General features: G+C 34.6%; 1 protein-coding gene and 1 long non-coding RNA gene across 26 annotated transcripts in view; both read left to right on the top strand.

The window, feature by feature from the left end:
* tns1a (tensin 1a) overlaps window positions 1-21,228 on the top strand; it is a 108,296-nt gene that overhangs the window by 36,190 nt on the left and 50,878 nt on the right. For 8 of the 25 annotated variants that reach the window (XM_073953974.1, XM_073953977.1, XM_073953973.1 and 5 more), the window contains 5 exons: window positions 2,156-2,193; window positions 14,623-14,673; window positions 15,123-15,172; window positions 15,883-16,054; window positions 20,487-20,537. In XM_073953974.1, the coding sequence (XP_073810075.1) occupies window positions 2,156-2,193; window positions 14,623-14,673; window positions 15,123-15,172; window positions 15,883-16,054; window positions 20,487-20,537 (362 nt within the window). Of the gene's footprint in view, window positions 1-1,123; window positions 1,279-2,155; window positions 2,194-14,622; window positions 14,674-15,122; window positions 15,173-15,882; window positions 16,055-20,486; window positions 20,538-21,228 lie in introns of all 25 variants that reach the window. The other 17 variants (XM_073953989.1, XM_073953986.1, XM_073953984.1 and 14 more) reach the window with 7 other exon arrangements.
* Window positions 11,212-13,697, top strand: LOC141386249 (uncharacterized). Its single transcript, XR_012407911.1, has 2 exons — window positions 11,212-12,956; window positions 13,492-13,697. It is a non-coding gene; the product is annotated as an uncharacterized lncRNA (long non-coding RNA).

Below are 21,228 nucleotides of genomic sequence, written 5' to 3'. Positions count from 1 at the left end.
AAGGGGTTTAGGAGCCATAACGAAAGGAGCCCCAAAGCGTTCACACTAGTGAGCTGTTTCGGACTGCCAAAACAAACTAAAAAAGAACTTCATTTTGGATTAATGTTGTTTGACATTGTCATGTCATTTTTTTTTTTGTTTTATTTTATTTATTTATTTATTTATTTGTTTTTTCATTCTTAATCGAAGTATACCTGGTCATTTACAATAAACTGAGCTCAGTGTGGTTGTTGCTTAATCCCTAGACCAGTATATTTCCCTTGAATTGTCCATAATTGCAGTCCTGATGTTTTGTCTTTAGCCACCTTTTTCCTGCTTATTCTGAAATTATTAGCTACTTGTACTCTGCATCCAAATTCAGACGAACGGTTTATTTCAGTCTTCCTGCATCAGTAATATCATTCAGTTAATTTTTCTTAGAGACTTCTTTTATCTTCTTTTCTTTCCTCTTTACCCTAAATGTCATTTATACGTATACTGATTTGAGACTGTTGGATCAGGATGTTTACTGAGAATTTATCCCTTGCAAAAATATCACATTCTGGCAAACCCATGTGTTGAACAAATGTTTATTTTTATATGTGAATGAGCATTGGGAAGAGTTTGCAGCAAATTTGCGGCAGACAGTTGTGGCAAGTCTGTGGTGAACATGAATGCAATACAGGTGCTTCTACTTTTTTGGTGCATATTTAAGGATTATATTTATACAGCCAAACTTTCAGTAATCATAACAAAAATACATTTACTAATACAAATGTCAGCATGACTTCAGATACTTCTAAATACTTATAACATTATTTAAAAAATATTAACATTTAGAAGACAAATCAGTCTTAAATGTTGTCAATGCTATCATAAAATTAACCATTAATACTCTAAATTCATCCATTTACTTGTTTTCTCTTCACATATCTACTAAGCATGACTACTCCCCTACAGGTATGAGTTCACTTCTTTGTTGAAATCTGCATCTTTCATTTTCAGATGATCTGAAAATGAATTGAAAAAGAGAGTGAAACGAAACTGTATCATGGGGTGACAGAACATTAAGCATGTGTTATTCATTTCATTGCTCAGACTTTATTAATTTTAACTTAAATGCTGTTGATGTCTTGCCATACAGATCACATGATTCTAAAAGTCCCTCCATGAGTTTGTGATTGGTGAAGCCTGGGCCTTCATGCTGGAACCTCTCAAGAGTTGTTACAAGCCATGTTTTTAAGACTGCCAATGACTTCAGTATCAGGGGCAGGCTTCATTCTCTTTCAGGATCAACTGGTAAATAAATGAGTTTCTAAACAATCTATATATATATATTTATATACAGCTGATACAGAATTTGAGCATGGAATTTCATCTAATCACATCTAACATCATCAACGGGTTGCATATTTACAGACATTGAAAGGAAAACGTTGCTGCTTCTTCAAAGCAAATGTAAAAAAATAATAATAATAAAAGAAAAGAGGGTTACAGATTAAATATGGCACCAAGTGGTATTACATAAATAGACAGACAGACAGTGCTTTTTAACCTATTTTCACTTTTGATTTAAAAATATCATTACATGATTCATGTCAAGTCAAGAACTGTGGCTTTAGTAGTACTTCAGTCATATCGATTGACATTATGACATAAATTTCATGCTATTTTCATAATTTTGTCATTTATGTATTGTATTATGTAGTAAAAGTGCTTTCCCTCGCTGAGAGAATCTCACTGCTTTTATGTTGCTGCAAATTTGCCGCAAATTACCCATAAGTTAGCTGCAAATAAATGTTTTTGCAAGGGACTTGCTATTTTCACTATCAATAGTGTTAGAGTCTAAATATTAGTCGGTACTGTTTGAACCAAACGTACATTTCAAATGCATGTTTTATTTGCAGTAGTACAATTAGTACAAATAATGTTATTCACAAAATAAGTGTAAATAAAGAAATATATTTGTATTCAAGGCAAATAGTGGGCAGAGGTAGGAACATAAGCCATGGCTTTTTGCACCTGGCTTTTAAAATAAATATATCAGATTGTATGTATGAAGAACATTTGAAATGTGGATTTGTACAGTAAGAGTAAATCATTGTATGATGAACTTTGAATTCAGCAATTTGATGACAACATTTAATCAATTTCTCCCCCTTTCCTTTTTCTGCAGTGTGCAAGTTGTCCTGCCATAAGAAATGTGAGGTAAAGGTAAATATTGGGAATGTTTTTATATTTTTACTGATGCTTTTAATCTAATTGGCTTTTCTTTGATGACCTCTCTGTGCGCAAGTTAGAAGGGTTAATACAAATTTCTTAGGGATAACCATACAAGTAAAGTGTTAAACTAAAAGATATCAAGATATTACATCTAGGTGCTTGGCAGTATAGTCAGGCATCTCTTCAGAATCTGAACAGCATGTGCCTCATGAGTTGTAAAACAACCTAGGTAAATTAATACTCAGTGATATAAAAGTGTGAGACAAGTTTGGTATTTAAGCTACTTTATTAGTCACAAAAACGCAAAAAAAAAAAAAAAATTTTTACTCCATGACTAAGGTTTGTTTCAGTACAATTTTCTTTTGCTATCTAGGCAAAATTTAAAGGTGACCATTTTGGTATAGTTAATTTACACAAAACTGGTTACTTAATCTAATCCAATCTATTTATGCAGTTGAAGTCAGAATTATTAGCCCCCATGTTTATTTTTCCCCAATTTCTGTTTAACAGAGAGAAGATTTTTATAACACATTTCCTAACAAAATAGTTTGTTCTGTAGACAATTGGAAAAAATATATATAGCTTAAAGGGGCTAATAAATTTTTTAATTTGTTGTCCTTAAAATGGTGTTTAAAAAATAAAAACTGCTTTTATTCTTGCTTAAATAAAACAAATAAGACTTACTCCAGAAGAAAAAAATATTCAGACATACTGAAAATTTCTTTGCTCTGTTAATCATCATTTGGGATCTAATTAAAAAAGAAAAAAAATCAAAGGGGGGCTAATAATTCTGACTTTAACTGTATATGAAATGAATTATTTCTAAAAAATATTCCCATCGTCTTGCATAAGCTTCAGTTGCATCATGCACATATATAATGCATGTTAATCTGTATATATATTTTTAAAAATATCTACTATATAATTTACATATTAAATCTCAGTTATTTTATTGCTTAAAATAAAACAATTAAATAATTAATTAATTTGTAACTCCTACTGACCTACTGACATTTGTGCACCAGTTTACTGTCTTTCTTAAGTTTAAACTTAGCAGCATGACAAAACAACACTGTGCTGCACACCACAAACACTTTGGGTTGTTTATAGAAATAGTGTTGGCCACAGTATTCTTTACTGTTTATATCTAGAGCTAAAGTGCTTTTTTCAAAGATTGTCCATTGTGTGCCTCTCATTGCTTCTCTCCCTGGCTAAAGACGTAAAGCTACATCAGAGCTGCAAATGATGACAGTATTTTAACAACTCTGACAGAAACACTGTGAGCAGCAAAACAGATTGATACTTTTGCCAAAACACAGTTTAAAATGCAGTCAGGTGCAATGATATTTTTTCTCATACAGTTTAACCTATGTCGTGTTTGACTGATCATTTCAGTAAACCAGATTTGCATTATTTTTTTAGCTTTATTCAAGAGTATTGCATTTACTCTGAATGTAACAGAATTTTATAATGTAAAATATAGGTTACCAAAATGAAAAATAAATAAATTATATATATATATATATATATATATATATATATATATATATATATATATATATATATATTAGAGCTGAAAAAAGGAATCGTAATGAATCACATCCAAAATAAAATTCTGAGTTGTTTTGACTCACTATATTTATAACGTATATATAAATACACACATGCATGCATATATTTGAAATTTGAGAACATGTTTATTTATATTTAGATATAAAATATAAATGTATTTTATACAAATAATAATCTATAAATTTAAATATCTTAGTAACAATTTTTTTTTTGTGTGTGTATAACAATTGTTTAAACTTTTTGGATGCATTAATCGTGATTTCTCTTTGCCCATGATAATATATATTATTGTAGATTTCAAAGACGCATTGTTGGAATAAAGTTATTAAAAATATGAACCTTACACTATGAACCTTAAATTATTTTAATAATGCCACATTTTAACATCTTTTAACTGTTGTCCTGCCTTTAGAGAGAAGACCTTTTTTTCCTCTGCCATAACAGAATGGCTTTAGTGTTAATTAGTTGGTTATATGTAGGCCCACACAGAATCTGTGCCCATCATCAAGTCTATTTATTTACTTGTGTAAATATGTGCAAATTTATGTATATTCAGTTTTTAAATTAATTTCAGTAATATTATTGACTTAATAGGAAAGTGTTTATATGATTTCATTACAACACAATATGTAAATTTTTTTCTGTCTATTAGTAGATTTATTATATGAGAGACTTACTTTGTTTACCAAATAAGTGGATCTAGATGAATTTGCATTGCACTTAATTAAATTAAAGTTAAAAATCTATGATTTTTTAATTTATATATTAAGTTTATAGTTACGATACTTCCAAAATAATTCTGCAAAAATCCACAGATGTCTTACAAAATTCTCTGCAAAATAAGCAAAAAATATCTGCAGATTCTGTCCAGTCCTAGTTTTATGGCAACATGACACTAAATATTGAAGTGTTACTTCATGTAGCTTAAATTTTCAAGCATTTACAAGTAGTGCATGATGTATAACGTTATGGTTTTTCTTTGTTTCTTTGTTTGTAAATGATAACAACAGGAAGGTTTGTTTTCATGATCAGACTTTACTATTTATTCACAATAAAATGAAATAAAAAAGTCCATGCAAAGAGATGCTAATTATGACAGTTCAAGCTTGCATGAGAAGAAACATACTTATTCTACCCCTTTATACCTCTAATAGCAACTTCTCTTTTATGTATCAACCTAATTAAAATAAATAATAATATTCAATGAATTAAATTATCTTAAATAATATATAAACATATTATGTACAGTTGAAGTCAGAATTATTACCCCCCCTGAATTATTGACCCCCTTATTTTTTTTCCCCTGTTTTCTGTTTAACGGAGAGCAGATCTTTTTAACACATTTCTAAACATAATAGTTTTAATAACTTATCTCTAATAACTCTTTTTATTTTATCTTTGCCATGATGACAGTAAATAATATTTTACTAGATATTTTACAAGACACTTCTATACAGCTTAAAGTGACATTTAAAAGCTTAACTAGGTTAAATAGATTAACTAGGCAGGTTAGGCTAATTAGGCAAGTTATTTTATAACGATGATTTGTTCTGTAGACTATCGGAAAAAAATTGCCTAAAGGGGCTAATAATTTTGTCCTTAAAATAGTGTTTAAAAATTAAAAACTGCTTTCATTCTAGCCGAAATAAAACAAATAAGACTTTTTCCAGAAGAAAAATATTATCAGACATACAGTAAAAATTTATTTGCTCTGGTAAACATAATTTAGGAAATATTTAAAAAGAGAAAAAAAAAATCAAAGGGGGGCTAATTCTGACTTCAACTTATAAAGACTTGTCATAAATAAAAAAGAGCAATTCTAAATAGTATAGGTCTAAAGAAATATTACATGAGATCAGATTTGATCTTCTGTCTATTTACACTTACAGTAATTTAAGTCTCTTTAACACTGTATAGAGAATGCAAGAAATTTGTGTCCATGGGTGAGAAAAAATAATATGTGCACAGCTAATTGGTTTAGTGTAAATCTTGAGTATGTAGACACATATGTCAACATACATTTTTTTATCCTACTTCAAGTTATAAGGGTTTATGTATTGGAAACCATTTGAAGTAAAACAGTTTGAGGCCCCAGTTTGGTCCATTGTCACATGTACTGTTAAGAATGACAAGCTCATAGATATCGGCCAGCAGGTGTTGGGTACAGAGGAAGAAGGGAGGGGTGTTCTTATTAGACAGATGGCCCTATAAAGAAAGCAAGACCACCAGGAAAACATGAAAGAAGAAAAGAATACTTGAGAGATGAATATTGTAGATTTCAGTAGAACTAGATGTGATGTTTGTACAGTATTATAAAGGGTTTTGTGCATGTGCATGCGTGCATTTGATTGTTTGTTACAGTTTGGAAGAAGCCTATTTTTAAATGTGAATCTAAAAGCTTCGGTCTGTAACATTCTAGTCCACAATGACACAATCATGTTTACTTAAGTAACTATATTTTAAATGCCAGGGACTTAGCCCATACTTTTGCGTCCTACGAAAAGACGTGGCTATTCCATGCTATTTATCACTTATAATTGAATTTTCATCTAATTAAATAATTTTTCTTATTCAGTTGTTGCTGGCAAATCACTAATGTAAAATCAGCCAACAGTATAAAAGATAAACCAACAACTAACTGTATTAAAGGTATAAAAATATATTTTTTTAATTATTTGCATTCATGGCTGCACAAAATTATTTGTGAGTCTAAATTGTTCTTTACAGGATACTATACTTAAGTTTTTACATTATAAATAGATCATCTTAGGTCTCCCATTCTTTAAAAAAAATGGAAACTTAATGATTTTAATTAACGTTAATTATTTGTTTTATTATAGCTGCACCAAAACCTTGTGATTAACCCACTCCTGGACTTTCTGTAAAAAGAGTTTAAATAAATAAATATTACATTTACTTAAATATTCGGTATTTTGAGAAATATAAACGCAAATCTGTAAATCTGTAATCTAAAACTTCTGTACTTTCTAAACACATAAATTTCAATTCTCTCGGGTTTGCACAATTTACACGTTTAGAGTGAGATAAGAGTGTTAGCTCTTCAGCTTTGGAACATTACTGTTAGCTTTGGAACATATTGATTATTTTATCAGTTTTAGATTAACGCAGAGTACCTCACCTGTTCTCTTGAAAAACTTGTGAGAAGTTGTTTTCCTTTTTTGTTTTCTTTTCCTTCCCTCCCTCTCTTTACAACCTGATTTTTTTTTTTTTGACCATTTCGAATTTTTGTTTTTTATCTTGTGTCTGGTCAACATGCATGACCTTCTAGCTCCTCCTCATCGAGACCACTCTCTCTCAGACAGTTAGCATTTAGCATCATTCCTAAACAATCAACAAATTATCCAAATTTATGTGCATGTTGTACTGTGCCTATGAGAAGGCATTGATGCAGATGCATTGGTTCGTCAATTCCCAAAGCTTGTTAAAATATCTAGGATCTGAATTTGCAGAAACATGTATACATTCAATACCACAGCGATAATATTTCAGGATCTTCGAGGGCAGCCAGCTTGGGTGGGTGTGACTTTGCCAGTTATTCAATCTTGGATTGACATCTTCATCAATCCTGGAGCATCATTCCTGTTCAAAAATGTAATCAATACCTAATCACTACTCCTAAGCTGAATCCTAACTGTTAATTTTTCCCCCAAATAAGAGGTGATTAATAGTTAGAGAGATGTTGAAGCACAAAACCCTAACACTAAGCCTGAACTTAACATAAACTGTAAACGCATCCCTTAAATCTAATTGTCTGATTGGAATGTTGTTGTAGGATCAACATAGATGTTGAACATGTTATTGGTGAAATTACACAAACCACTAGCTTTCTGTCCCCACATGTCAGAGCCCTATGAACTTATACACGTTACCCTTTTCCCCCACTTATGACACCCCTGTTCAATGGGCCAATTCACATTCGCTTGACTACATATACATTTGTAACTGAACTGGTGTGAAGTACCAGACATTAAAGTATTAGCATTCTTTCGGATGAAACGTGCAGCTGGTAACACATTATTAGGTTGGTCCCCCTAAAGACTGTCTATAGGTAACATTATCTACTAACTATAACAGTCTGCTACTGTATGGTGGTTATCATACCTGGTGGTTTGTTGGTGGTTCTCTAGCCTGCTGGTTATTGCTGGTATAGAGCTCTTTAATGTCAGTATCCGCTTGTTAATTCTGGCATTACATTCTTTCTGGGTCCAAACAAACAGATATCAATATTAAACAAAAATGGTACTAATATACACTCACAGTATCATTTTATTCTATTGAAAAGTACAAGGCGACATGGTGGCTCAGTGATTAGCACTGTCGCCTCACAGCAAGAAGGTTGAAGGTCATTTGACATTTCTGTTTGGAGTTTGCACGTTCTCCCCATGTTCGCGTGGGTTTTCTCTGGGTGTTCCAGTTTCCCCCACAATTCAAAGACATGTGCTATAGGTGAATTGAATAAACTAAATTGACCGCTGTGTATATGTGTGTGAATGTGAGAGTATAGGGATGTTTCCAGTACTGGGTTGCACCCGAAAAGGCATTTTTCTGCGTAAAACATATGCTGTATCATTTTGCTATTGAGAGAGTTTCATCAATTCAGGTGATTGATGGTTGGGGGTTTGGAACCGAAACAGTATCCCATATGTCACGGCTTAACAAGTGGATATGTTTGTCTAGCTGCTGGACTAGAATAGTCACGCTGTTTTCAAAGAAAACAGAGCTGGTGAAGGTTTACCAGATTGCTAGTTAAGTAAGCTAGTTTTATGTAGCAAAAAAAGTATCTTGGGATAAACGTTGTTTTTATTTAATGAAACAAAAAAACACTATACATTTAAATGCACAGTATTTGTTGCCAGTAGAGGGAGAACAGCAAACAAAGGCATTTTTTGATGATGCTGTGAGCGTTCTAAGTGTAGAATCATGGGTGTTGTTGTCTTCATTACAATCAAATGAGACTCATGCAGATATGATGTTCATGGATGAGCTTAAGTATTCAAAACGTATTGTAAAGGTAGTATAAAGCAGAATAAAGCTGAAAGCTGTTTAAGTAAAATGAGAATGCTAAAACAATTGCAGCGGATCACAAATCGACAATTACTGCATGTGAGGCCACAACCGAGGACATAAACACTGCAGCATTTCATCTTAGCAAGTTTACCTTCATGATCTCTGTTACTGTAGCACACTATGATCGAGCCACCAAAGCAAATTTATCCATTATTCGTCATCTGTCATTTGACCAAACGCAAATATTGTCAATATGTCTTGCCAGTACCCATAAGAAACCATGTAATAAGCTAGCTAAATTTGGCCAAGGTAATATATCAAGGCTAACTTAATCGAGAAACATCTGGAGCATAATTGATTAAAGATGTGTCTCTCATGCAGACATTTATTCTGATTATAATGTTACTTAAAACTAGTAGAAAAAAAATCAACCATGGAAACACTAATCATCATAATGGTTACTTCAAGATTTTGTTGTTGTTTTACTATGAACACTGTGCATGTCTCTCCAATAAAACAATAAAAGCCTGATATAAGTTAGTTAGTAAAATTGGTAAAAGTTAGTACAAGCTTTGGCAGAAACGATTGTATGAAGGTTTGGCAATAATTAATCATTGCTGGCATAATACATTACATACCGGGACCAATATTAGATGATGTTTGCTTGTTTTCTGGTTTCCAAAATAAGATGGTGATTTTTTTTTTCTTTGACGGTTTACTAGTTTTAGATGGTTTTTCTAGTTGCTCCTGTCCATATTTATAACTCCAGTCTAGTTCACACTAAAGCAATTTTTACAATAATTCAATTCAATTCAGATCACCTTTATTTGTATAACGCTTTTACAATGTAGATTGTGTCAAAGCAGCTTCATATAAAAGATCATTGTAAATTGGAACAGTGTAGTTCAGTTTTTTAGTGTCTACGTTCAGTTCAGTTCAGTGTGGTTTAATAATCACTACTTAGGGTCTAAACACTGGAGAGCAAATCCTTCGATGCGTAGCTTTAGTAATCGCAAACCATGCAAGCTAGTGGCGACAGCAGAGAGAGAAAAAAAAAACTTATTAAAAAGTGAAGAAAAAACCTTGAGAGAAACCTAAAGCTAAATAATTTACAGTACACAAGCTAATTTTAATGGATTTGTGTTTCGACTATTTAAAACAGAGAATCTTTAAACCATTGAAACATTTCATCAATTAAAATTTGCTTGATTTTTTGCTTAAAGGGATATTTCACCCAAAAAATATAATTTATTCATTACTTACTAACCCTCAAGTTGTTCCAAACTTTTAAGAGTTTCCTTTTTTCTGTTGGACACAAAACAAGGTATTTTGAAAAATGTTACAAACATGTAACCAATAACCTCCATAGCAAGAAATACAAATACCATGGAAGTCAATTGTTTTAGGTTTACAACATGTTTTCGTCTTTTGTATTTAACATAAAAAAGAAACTTAAACTGGTTTGTGATAGGTGAAGGTTGAGTAAATGACGACAGAATGTACGTAGTTGTGGTTGAACTATCTCTTTAAGTTAACATTTGTTAATAATATAACCATCAAACAAAACAAACATAAAAATCCTAGTCCCCAAACTAACTGAACCAGCTCAATGTTATTGAATATGGTATAATCAGCTAGACAAACACAATACCACCACTAACCAGCCTAAAACAGTTAAATTTGCCATATACGTGTAGACATCATGAACATGAAGGGGCATGTTTTTTTATTTATATAGATTTTTCTGATATTCCTGCATGTAACATTTTTGAACCAAGCTGAGCAATCAATCTAAATCTAAGATTATATAATGTTCCACTGTTCATTCTGATGATTAACTCACTCAGTTTTATCTGTTTTGTCATGTGGTCAAGAATTCAGTTTGACAGTCATTCACAGGCCACACTGGGATTCTGGTCTGTGGTAAATGACCCTTCACTCAGCCCCACAGACATCAGCAAACAGTCTGTGCAAGAGATGCCCCAGGAGACCTTTTATAGTGACCCTCTATGGGAGAATGTTGCACATCTGCTTTTATTATCCCAGGCCTGTGCTGTACCTTTGCCAATCTGTGCTGTATCATTGAATCCACTAGTTCACTCAGTGATGCTTGGTTCAGCCAGCTTTTTTCTGTGACCATGGGGATAGTACAGCATCTTCATCAGTCTTTCAGCCACATTTAGCAATTTAAATTAGTCACTCATGCATTTTTTAAAAGAGTTTTGCGTAATTGCATTATGCTGAGGCAGAACATATTCTCAGTGCATTTTAACTTAATCCCCTATTGAGAGAAGCTGTTACTCATCTTTCTGATTGGTTGACTGTGAATTATAACAGTTTCCGGTGATGATGCAGAGAGGTGCTTTAGTAATGCCACTCTCAGCCAGGAGTTCATGATGATGTGCTCAAAAGTCTAAAAATAAGTATTGTCTCTCGTAAAAAAAAAAAAAAAAAAAAAAACTGTAAATAGCAAGCCATATCTACAGATGCTTCTATTTTCAGCAACAAAGGGACACCAATTCATTGAAAAAAAAAATGTCAAGGACATGCATAGTATAATAGTGACTAAAAAAGATATATTTCAGTGTGCTCAGTTATTTATATTCAATTAAAACATCTATGGCAGATGTTCATTATTAGAGATGGCACAACTGGTTAGACTATAAACATTTGGTTCACATTTCAGACGTGTTTCAGAAGTTTAATTTACAGTGCATCTGGACAGTATTCATAGCGCTTCACTTTTTCCATATTTTTTTATGTTACAGCCTTATTCCAAAATGGATTAAATTCATTTATTTCCTCAAAATTCAATGTGATAATGACAATAGAAAAAAAATGTAAATTTTTGCAAATTTATTCAAAATAAAAAACCTGAAAAAATCACATGTACATAGGTATTTACAGCCTTTGCTCAATACTTTGTTAATGCACCTTTGGCAACAATTACAGCCTCAAGTCGTTTTGAATATGATGCCACAAGCTTGGCACACCTTTCATTCATTCATTCATTCATTTATTTTCTTTTCGGCTTAATTCCTTTATTAATCCTATGTTGCACACCTGTTTTGGGGAATTTTTGCCCATTCCTTTTTGCAGTACCTCTCAAGCTCTATGATGTTGGATGGAAAGCGACGGTGAACAGCCATTTTCAGATCTCTCCAGAGATGTTCAATAGGATTTAGATCTGGGCTCTGGCTGGGCCGCTCAAGGACATTCACTGAGTTGTTGTGAAGCCACTCCAATGATATTTTGGTGGTTTGCTTTGGGTTATTGTCCTGCTGGACGATGAACCGTCACTCCAGTCTAAGGTCAAGAGCACTCTGAAACAGGTTTTCACCCAGGATGTCTCTGTACATTGCTGCAATCATCTTTCCCACTATCCTGACTAGTCTTCCAGTTCCTGCTGCTGAAAAACATCCCCACAGCATCATGCTGCCACCAGCATGCTTCACTGTAAGGATGGTATCAGCCTGGTGATGAGTGGTGCCTGCTTTTCTCCAAAACGTAACGCCTGGCATTCACTCCAAAGAGTTAAATTTTAGTCTCATCAGACTTAAAAAATTACTGGAGCTCAGACAGAGTGACCATCAGGTAATTGATCACCTCCTTGACTAAGGCCTTTCTCCCCCAGTCACTCAGCTAGGATGGCCGGCCAGCTCTAGGAAGAGTCCTGGTGGTTCCAAAAACCTTCCATTTACGGATGATAGAGGCCACTGTGCTCATTAGAACTTTCAGAGCAGCAGAAATTTTTCTGTAACCTTCCCGAGCGTGTACCTTAAGACAATCCTGTCCCGGAGGTCTAGAGACAATTCCTTTGTCTTCATGCTTGGTTTGTGCTTTGACATGCACTGCCAACCCTGGGATCTTATATAGACAGTTAGTTGGACTGTATGCCTTTTCAAATCATGTCCATTCAACTGAATTTACCACAGGTGAACCCCAATTGAGCTGCTGAAACATCTCAAGAATGATCAGTGGAAACAGAATATACTTGAGGTCAATTTAGAGCTTCACGGCAAAGGCTGTGAATACTTATTTCCGTGTGATTTTCAGGTTTTTATTTTGAATAAATTTTCAACAATTAAAAAAAAACAATTATATTGTCATTATGGGATATTGTGTGTAGAATTTTGAGAAAATAAAGGAATTTAGTCCATTTTTCAATAAGGCTGTAAGGTAAAAAAATGTGGAAAAAATTAAGTGCAATAAATACTTTCCGGATGCACTGTTGTGTAAAGAATGATTTTCTGGGTTAATGCTCTAGGACTTCTGCAGCTTATGGAACAAAACTTAATGAGAGTTTGTTACTTTTTACACTTAACAAAACAAAACTTAACAAAACTTCTAGTACATTATCATTTTCTAACTAATGATGTAAAAATTATCCAAGGTGCATTTAGTATGAAAACAAAGCATATTCATTCTGCATGAATACAGCCCTTTCGTTTTGAAAGAGGAAAATGCAAATACAACATAATTAGAAAAATGATTTCACTATTTCAGTAAATTTAATTTACTTCAAGCATGTGATGCTTACTTTAGTTTTCAAAGTGAGTCAGTTCACAATTCACAATTCACAGCAGATTCTTTAGCTTCTTTTCTTTTTAAAAAATGTTTGTAGCAGAAATTTAATAACTATGCCATTTCCAATGCAATCTCACTTCAATTCATAACTTTTTGATTTAGTGGCTAATTCGTATGAATTCATACGATCTTATACATACAATTTAGTACAATTTGCTCATAACCCAATGACGGTTGGGGTTAGGGGTGGGGTTGGGTGCCACGCCTCCTTTTTTAAATCATACATTTTCATATGAATTTGTATAAATTAACAATTAAACTGAAAAAAAAAAAAAACGTAAAAACTTACATTTCCTTGTGAGATGAGGCTGCCCATAATGCAAACAGCCAGGAAGAAAAAAGACAATAGCTAAACAAGAGTGTAGTACAGGAAACATAAATGCATGACATCAAACACAAAACAAACAGTCTCAATTGTGTAATGTGTAACATAAATGATACATGGCCATAAACATTTATAATTATGCAAGGACATTAGGATTTGAAACAGATACCAGTACTACCTAATTTAAGCCTGCTGTTTTGAGTCTGAATGGAACTTGAGATTTTTATGAAATTAATTCAAAAGATTCAGTCAATCAATGTTATAAATAAAATTTGCCAGTACCAGTGAACAGGACACTTTAAATATTTAATAGTTTTAAAACACATCTGAAACCTTTAGATTTGCATTAGTAGTTTGTTTGAGTATTTTCCCACTGCATACTTTTTGGGTTTTCTTTTACACCGTATTCAGCTTTTTTTGTTTTTTTTTTTTCCGATCACAAAACTTGGTTGGGTAATGTCTACTGTGTAGACATCAAAATTGCAGAAATTTCATTGAAGTATACATTTAAATTGTGAAAATGGGCAATAATCTCTTATGTTGTGTGCAATACTTTATGTGGATCAAATTGGGAAGTGTGAAATTGACTAAAATAGAGGAGAGCATTCTCCTGCAATTTCTACTTTTGCAGGAAACTCAGCTTTCTGACTTGGTCCTGTTCTCAGATCCAGCAGTATACAGCATAACACGCATGAGTATAAGATATTAACAATGTCTTTTAAGTTTAAAGTCTTTTAGGTAAGGTTTCAAATGTGTTTACCTTTTTTTACACAGCTTCAAGTTAACAGATCTAATAATGTACCTCTGTTAGCATTTAACCTAAAGACATTGTGGAGCAAATAAAGGAAATATAAAGTAAGGGCTATATTAAGTTTGTGTTTTTTCTCTTCTCCTCTCTTCATGTGCAGGTAGCCACAGCCTGTGAATCCAATCCTACAACGAATCCTAACCAGAATCAGGTAAGCTATTTGGTAATTTATATATAGTTAGTAAAACTTGTACCTGCTAAAGAGATAGTTGACCTAAAGCAAAAAATTATTTCATCATTTACTCAGTCTTTACTTGTTACAACCTGTTTGGCTTGCTTGCTTCTTTTAAACACAAAAAATGCTAATCACATGAAAGCTAAAAACATGTAACCATTGATTTCCATAGTATTTATTTTCCTATATTTAATTCAGCGATTACAGGTTTTCAGCTTTCTTTAAAATATCTTCTTTAGTGTTCAACAAAATGAAGAAACTCATAAAAATGTTATTATTTTGGGTGAGCTATCCCTATAAGGATAAAGTCTCAACTACAATAAATAAACTATTACTTTTTAAAAAGCAATGAAGCAATGTTTGTTTGTTTGTTTGTTTGTTTGTTTGTTTGTTTGTTTGTTTGTTTTTCTGTCATCCTTTATTAGCAGGCATCAACAAAATCACCCAATATGGACTTAAAACGAAGACCATCCAGGTATTCTAATTTATACTGCTGTCTTATACTGTATATAATTAAATTTTATTAGATGCTGGCAATAAGTTGAATTTTTATGCATTAGCTTAATTAGACCACAGTATAAGAAACTGCATAAGAATAATTAGTAAACAAAAAATCATTACTCATTGTGTAATGATTCTAGCCATGTGTTTGGTGTGTATGTTTTGCAAAACTGTACTGTATGTCTAATATCAGATTCAACTCCCCATTAATCTTTTAACAAAAAAAAACTACTTGATAAACTGTAAATTGGTGAGGCAGTGGCACAGTAGGTAGTGCTGTCGCCTCACAGCAACAAGGTCGCTGGTTCGAACCTCGGCTCAGTTGGCGTTTCTGTGTGGAGTTTGCATGTTCTCCCTGCCTTAGTGTGGGTTTCCTCCGGGTGCTCCGGTTTCCCCCACAGTCCAAAGACATGTGGTACAGGTGATTTGGGTAGATTAAATTGTCCGTAGTGTATGAGTGTGTGTGAATGTGTGTGTGGATGTTTCCCAGCGATGGGTTGCGGCTGAAAGGGCATCCGCTGCGTAAAAAACTTGGTGGATAAGTTGGCAGTTCATTCTGCTGTGGCGACCCTGGATTAATAAAGGGACTAAGCCGACAAGAAAATGAATAAACTGTAAATCAAGAACATTTATATTACAAATTAGTTCATCTTTTTTAATAATGTTATTTCTCTTCCCCCGTAGGCGCTTGAGTCTGATGCAAACATTGGAAGAAAATAATGAGGTGGACCTTCTCTACATCACAGAACGCATCATTGCTCTGTCCTTCCCAGGAGGAACAGAGGAGAACAAATACAGTGTACACCTGAGGGAGGTGACCAGCATGCTCCGTTCCAAACACCAACAGCACTATCTAGTAAGCATCCAGCTAACCTTTGTAATATTGACTTGTCTGGAGTTTACATGTTCTCCCCATGTTCGTGTGGGTTTTCGTGTGGGTGCTCCGGTTTCCCCCATTGGTGTGATAAATGTGTTTTGACTGGAAATGTCATAGATGACAACCGGTGCTAGAGCCAAGATGTTTTTATAGGGATGGCCAAGCACAGGTCAGTTTTATTTCCTAAACCACGAATGTATTAACACATTTTATAACTGAGATGTAACTGAGATGGTAAATATATCAAGTAATACTGAGTGAATATTTTTTAGTAAATTATTCCTCAACTCCAGGCATATCAATAGAAATGATATAAGAAATGAAGCTCTATTGCAGTTAAAAAGCAGCTCAATGCACAATGCTTTGGAAGCTGTTTGGACAGAAATGTGTATGGTTATTGTGTCAAGTTCATATTTGAGTGATATAAAAACAACAAGTCTTTTTTTAATTTCATGATGTTAAAATAGTATCCAAACATCAGTTATTTTGAGGGCCACTGCACCCCAACATAGCAGTGCAATTTTCCACAACCATTAATATTGATAGACAGGCATGTCTTACCATTTCTCAGTACTGACATGTATAATCATGTCCACAAGAGAGGATTCGTAAAGAAACTGTTCACAGGGAACAGTAAACAAGGAGATATAATATGCAAGATAGCAGTGCCAGTAATACATGAATAAATGTGAAGGCAATGGAAGGGTTAAACATTTACAGAATTACCACAGACTTTGGGCAGCCTCTCTAGTGTGCTTTTTCCTGAATCACTTCTTGCACATGTACAGAATTTAGTAAATGAGACGACTGCAGACTACAGAGCTACAGCACTCTACTGTGTAATATGTGACCCTCAGTTGCTAATCTGTTATGTAATATGCAAACCACAGAAACCCCATAATACCCTATCATCTACTAACAACTTTAAAATTTTGTAATAGATACCCAGCATGAACTTAGACTTGACTGATAATTGAAAACATTACAGTAGATAAAACCAGACAAAAGACAACATAAAGTCTAAAGAGAAATGTATTTGGAATAAAATGAATGAACATTATTAGTGGATAGGAAATAATCATGTGATGTGAGATCATTTTAATAAAATTGGATTTATGATGATTTAAATAGTATGTGTAAAGGTACAGTACACATAAATCTAGCAGCTGGAGGGGCCAAGTCGACGCAAACCTGCGTCCTTCATAATATCCTCCAAATCCAACTGGCGAGGCAGCGTCGGTGAATAATTTAATATCTGAGGATAACGATATACTGAGATAAAGAGTCAAAACAAAAGACGGACAGACCATTCCATTATTTGAGGAATAATATCCATAAACAGAGTTAGTTTCAACTGTCATCATTGATGGATATTTGGTCTTCCAAACCGTGAACTGAGGACGCGAGAAACAGAAAGTGAAAAATAAACAAGTGGCCTTGGAGAGTGATGTGCATCGCAAAATTCAAATGGCTGAGAATTAATAATAGCTCACATTTGGAACAAGTGGGGCTGTCTAATAAAGTGGAAGCTACCACGATCGTTCAATCAATTTTCTCTTTTGGTAGTGACGATTGGAATGTTTTGGAGTTTAATTTGATGTCCAAGAATTCGATTGAAGTGCTTGGACCGGCTTTTTTTTTTTCTTCGACAAGGGGAATCCTGAGTTAAGCAAAAACTTTTTAAGTTGTTAAAAGGTGCGTGGTTGGGATTGCGTTGGGTGGTGGGATGATTTAAAAATTATCCAGTTGGTGGATAATGTGTGGAATTTTGTAGTTATTGGAAAAGATCCAGCAGTTTGCTTCTGACAGCATGTTGAAAATCTTTTGACTACTTCTGCAGCCGAAAGTCAGGCGAGCAGAAAAATAATATTTTTCACGTCAAAGAATGCTGAACAGATGCAAGATATCTGGGTGGATGGGCATGACTTGATTTTATGTCAACTTTAGCTAAGCACCGCAACCCGATATTTTTATCCGGAAAATGGCTTGGTCGATATCGTGATAGTTAAGTAATAATTATTTGAGTGGGATGAGGCTGTTGCTGCTTGGAAATGGAGAGTTATGTGGGAGGGAAAGGTTAATTAAGAAGCGTTTTTTTTTTTCTGAAAATATTCTAATAGCTACCTCGAATGGACTAACATGGCAAATCACTGAAAGGAGGGGTGGAGAAGGGGCCAGTCATGAAATTTTCGTCTAATTCCTTTTTAATTAAAAGGTAGACAATGTCGAGTTCGGGTAAGCGGACTGAACATTTAGACAAATAAGACTAAAGGAGGGGAGAATACGTACTGTATGCCTGGATGGAAACCTAAAGATAGACTCGTATATAAAAATTGAATGTGGTGTCGGGATGTTGGAAAACTTAAATTCTTTGGCAAGAAACATTCACAGGAGTCAATAGATTCTTTCTGGCATTTTCATTTGCAGATTTTTATACAGGACATAATTGTGCGGGCATAGGCGCCATTGCAGAAATTGCAGACGTGCAAAAAACAGCATTTCTATCTACTGCACCTGCCGGTGTTTAAGCTGGTGCAAGGAGTGACTGAGGATGAGACAGATGGGCGGCGGCCTGGACAGAAGGGAGCTGTGTTTGGGTTTGTAGTAAAGTATGGGACGTAACTTGTGGATTTTGGCTGGGCTGGTTCGTGGATGAGAGGAGTGAATGGATTGGAGTGAATGGATTGGCAGACCACATAAGATATATTGCGGCAACCAAGGAAAACTCTATTGTGGAGATCAGTGTACAGGGCTCCCCAGTTTGGACACTGATTCCATTGTGAAATAAGAATGGTGCATTTAGCAGAAAAAACACGATGACAAGTGTAGAAATGGGAGCCTCTGTATGAGAGCGCGAGCTCAGCAATTATCGCGAGACAATCACTGAGCTCACACCTCCTGTGGGGAAAGACAGAATTGATAATGATAATCGTGAAAAAGCAAATGTAAATTTGAAAATGATAAGATGCAGGACTGGATATTGGCTGAGTTTTTTAGTGTAATTGAAAGTTCGCCAAAAGCTATCAGACGGTCCACCAATGTAAGTGAAATGGGTAAAAGAACTTAGAAAAGGTCTGAATTCAAACCTGAGTCTAAATCAAAGCTTTAGTGACATCAGCGGAGGTGGCATCACACTGAAGCTAAAGCCCAAAAATAGGAAAAAAAGGGAATGACTGGAGTTGAAATTTGTGTTGATATCAGAGGCTGCCTCACGCTAATGTTAACCTTGGGACCCTGAAGGGGATGCTTGGCGGAGATCTGAAACAGTGTTTTTTCCCGTGATTGGGAAGGAGGACAAGGCTGAGGCAAATGAAGACGCTGGAGAAGATTGCTGTCTGGGAGATAGAGTTGATGAGCTACAACGTCTTGATCGAGTGGCCATAGTGCTGTCTGAATGGCGGCTTCGAGATGCTGCCGCGGACTGTGTTGGTGAGCCCAGCAAAGCTGCGGTGCTCTGGGTGCCGACAGGGAAATCTTGGAGGAGATCTCCTCTGTGAGAAAGGCGTCATCCTCCGGAAGGAGATAATCTCAGACGTGATTTAGCGGTGATGAATTTAATGCTAAAGTCATGAGATAATGTAGGACAACCTTGGTATTTATGGGGGTTTGGTCTAATGCTGATTGGATAACAGAATAATTGTCAATGATGTGTTAGAATTGTTGAAACATTTGTGCATGTTCCACTGAAAAAGTGCCAAAGCAAAGTTTATTGTTCTCCAGTGGATAAACATTGAGGTGAATATCTGCACACAGCATTGCTGAAGAGAATATTGTCTTGCTAGTGGACTTCAGAGCCACCTTAGCTACCATTAGTTTAATCACTAAATGCAAATTGTTGTGTAAACCCTAGGGAATCCTTGTACATGTTCTTGAGAGCCCTAGCTTGGGTAAGTGGCCATGGCATGCATGGCAGCCTGATCAACAGCCTTGTAAGCATTGCATGCTTTGGGCAAGAGACATGGGGAATTCCTCCAGGCAGTAAAGCATTGTGTACATAAATTGACTGCAATCACCTCTGTCAGCATTCCCAGAGGCCACCACTTCATCGAGGTTAGTGTGAGTGAGGGAGCACAAGGCTCTGCAAGTAAAAGGTGCCTTCCATTCCTGAGTGAGCTCAATGTCAACATGGTCATAGACATGCTCTTGCAGAAGGAGCTACTCTAAAGCAACAAAGAAAAATCTGACTGCAGATAAGCTACTTGATTACCCATTTGTATTGGAGTGACCTTGTATGCATATTCTACTTGCAAGTTTCCACTGGTCTTTTTTAATACAAACTCTGTTTTGTCTTTTTGGTCTCCTTGGCAGAATCACCAATCTGTCATCAACTCATAGTGACCAAATGAAGGAGAATCAGAATGCTGTTTACGTTGAGAAATTAATGCTTAAACATTTTTATTTTTAATTTCAGATGCTTAATCTCAGTGAACGGAGGCATGACATCACCAAGCAGAACCCAAGAGTGAGTTTATTTATAAGTAAATGTTAAAACTTTCCAATAAGGTTCCTTTAATTAATGTTCATGAATGTATTTAACAACAATAACAAACAATGAACAATACACTTTTTATCTTTGTTAAATTAGTGAATGTAAATACCATCTTTCATTGTTAGTCCTTGTGAACAGTGCCTTTACTAACATTAACAAGGACAATTTTGGGTTTTAAAAATGCATTGCTAAATATATAAATTAACATTAACTACCTAGGACAGTATAGACTGCATCTAACTGTTTGTTGAGATCATTTTTTTGTTTCTGCAAACTTTCCATTACATTAAAAGACTAGTAAATTGTTACAGCTCAGGGGTGCGTTTCCCAAACATTGACGTAACACGTGGCTGAACTAGCATGGTACTTTGCATCATTTGGGAAAAGAACTATGTAGTGACGGGTGTTTCCCAAAATCTGTAATTTCTCTGTCGCAGATCAATCGTTTGAACCACCTTAGTTATAACAAAAAACGCCAATAATGACGCTCTAAACTGGGTGGGGTAACTACTTCTTTAGAGAAAACACAATTTTTGGGCAAATTATATTGTTTTACACGCACATACATTTAAAATAAAATCCAATATTAGATTTGGTAAAAACATGCACTTGCTTTCCATATTAACTGAAATATATGTAAATGGCACATAGGGCCTATGTTTGC

This window comes from Danio rerio, chromosome 6 (assembly GCF_049306965.1).
Source record: "Danio rerio strain Tuebingen ecotype United States chromosome 6, GRCz12tu, whole genome shotgun sequence".
Taxonomy (NCBI): Eukaryota; Metazoa; Chordata; class Actinopteri; order Cypriniformes; family Danionidae; genus Danio; species Danio rerio.
This window is presented reverse-complemented; position numbering and strand designations above follow the sequence as displayed.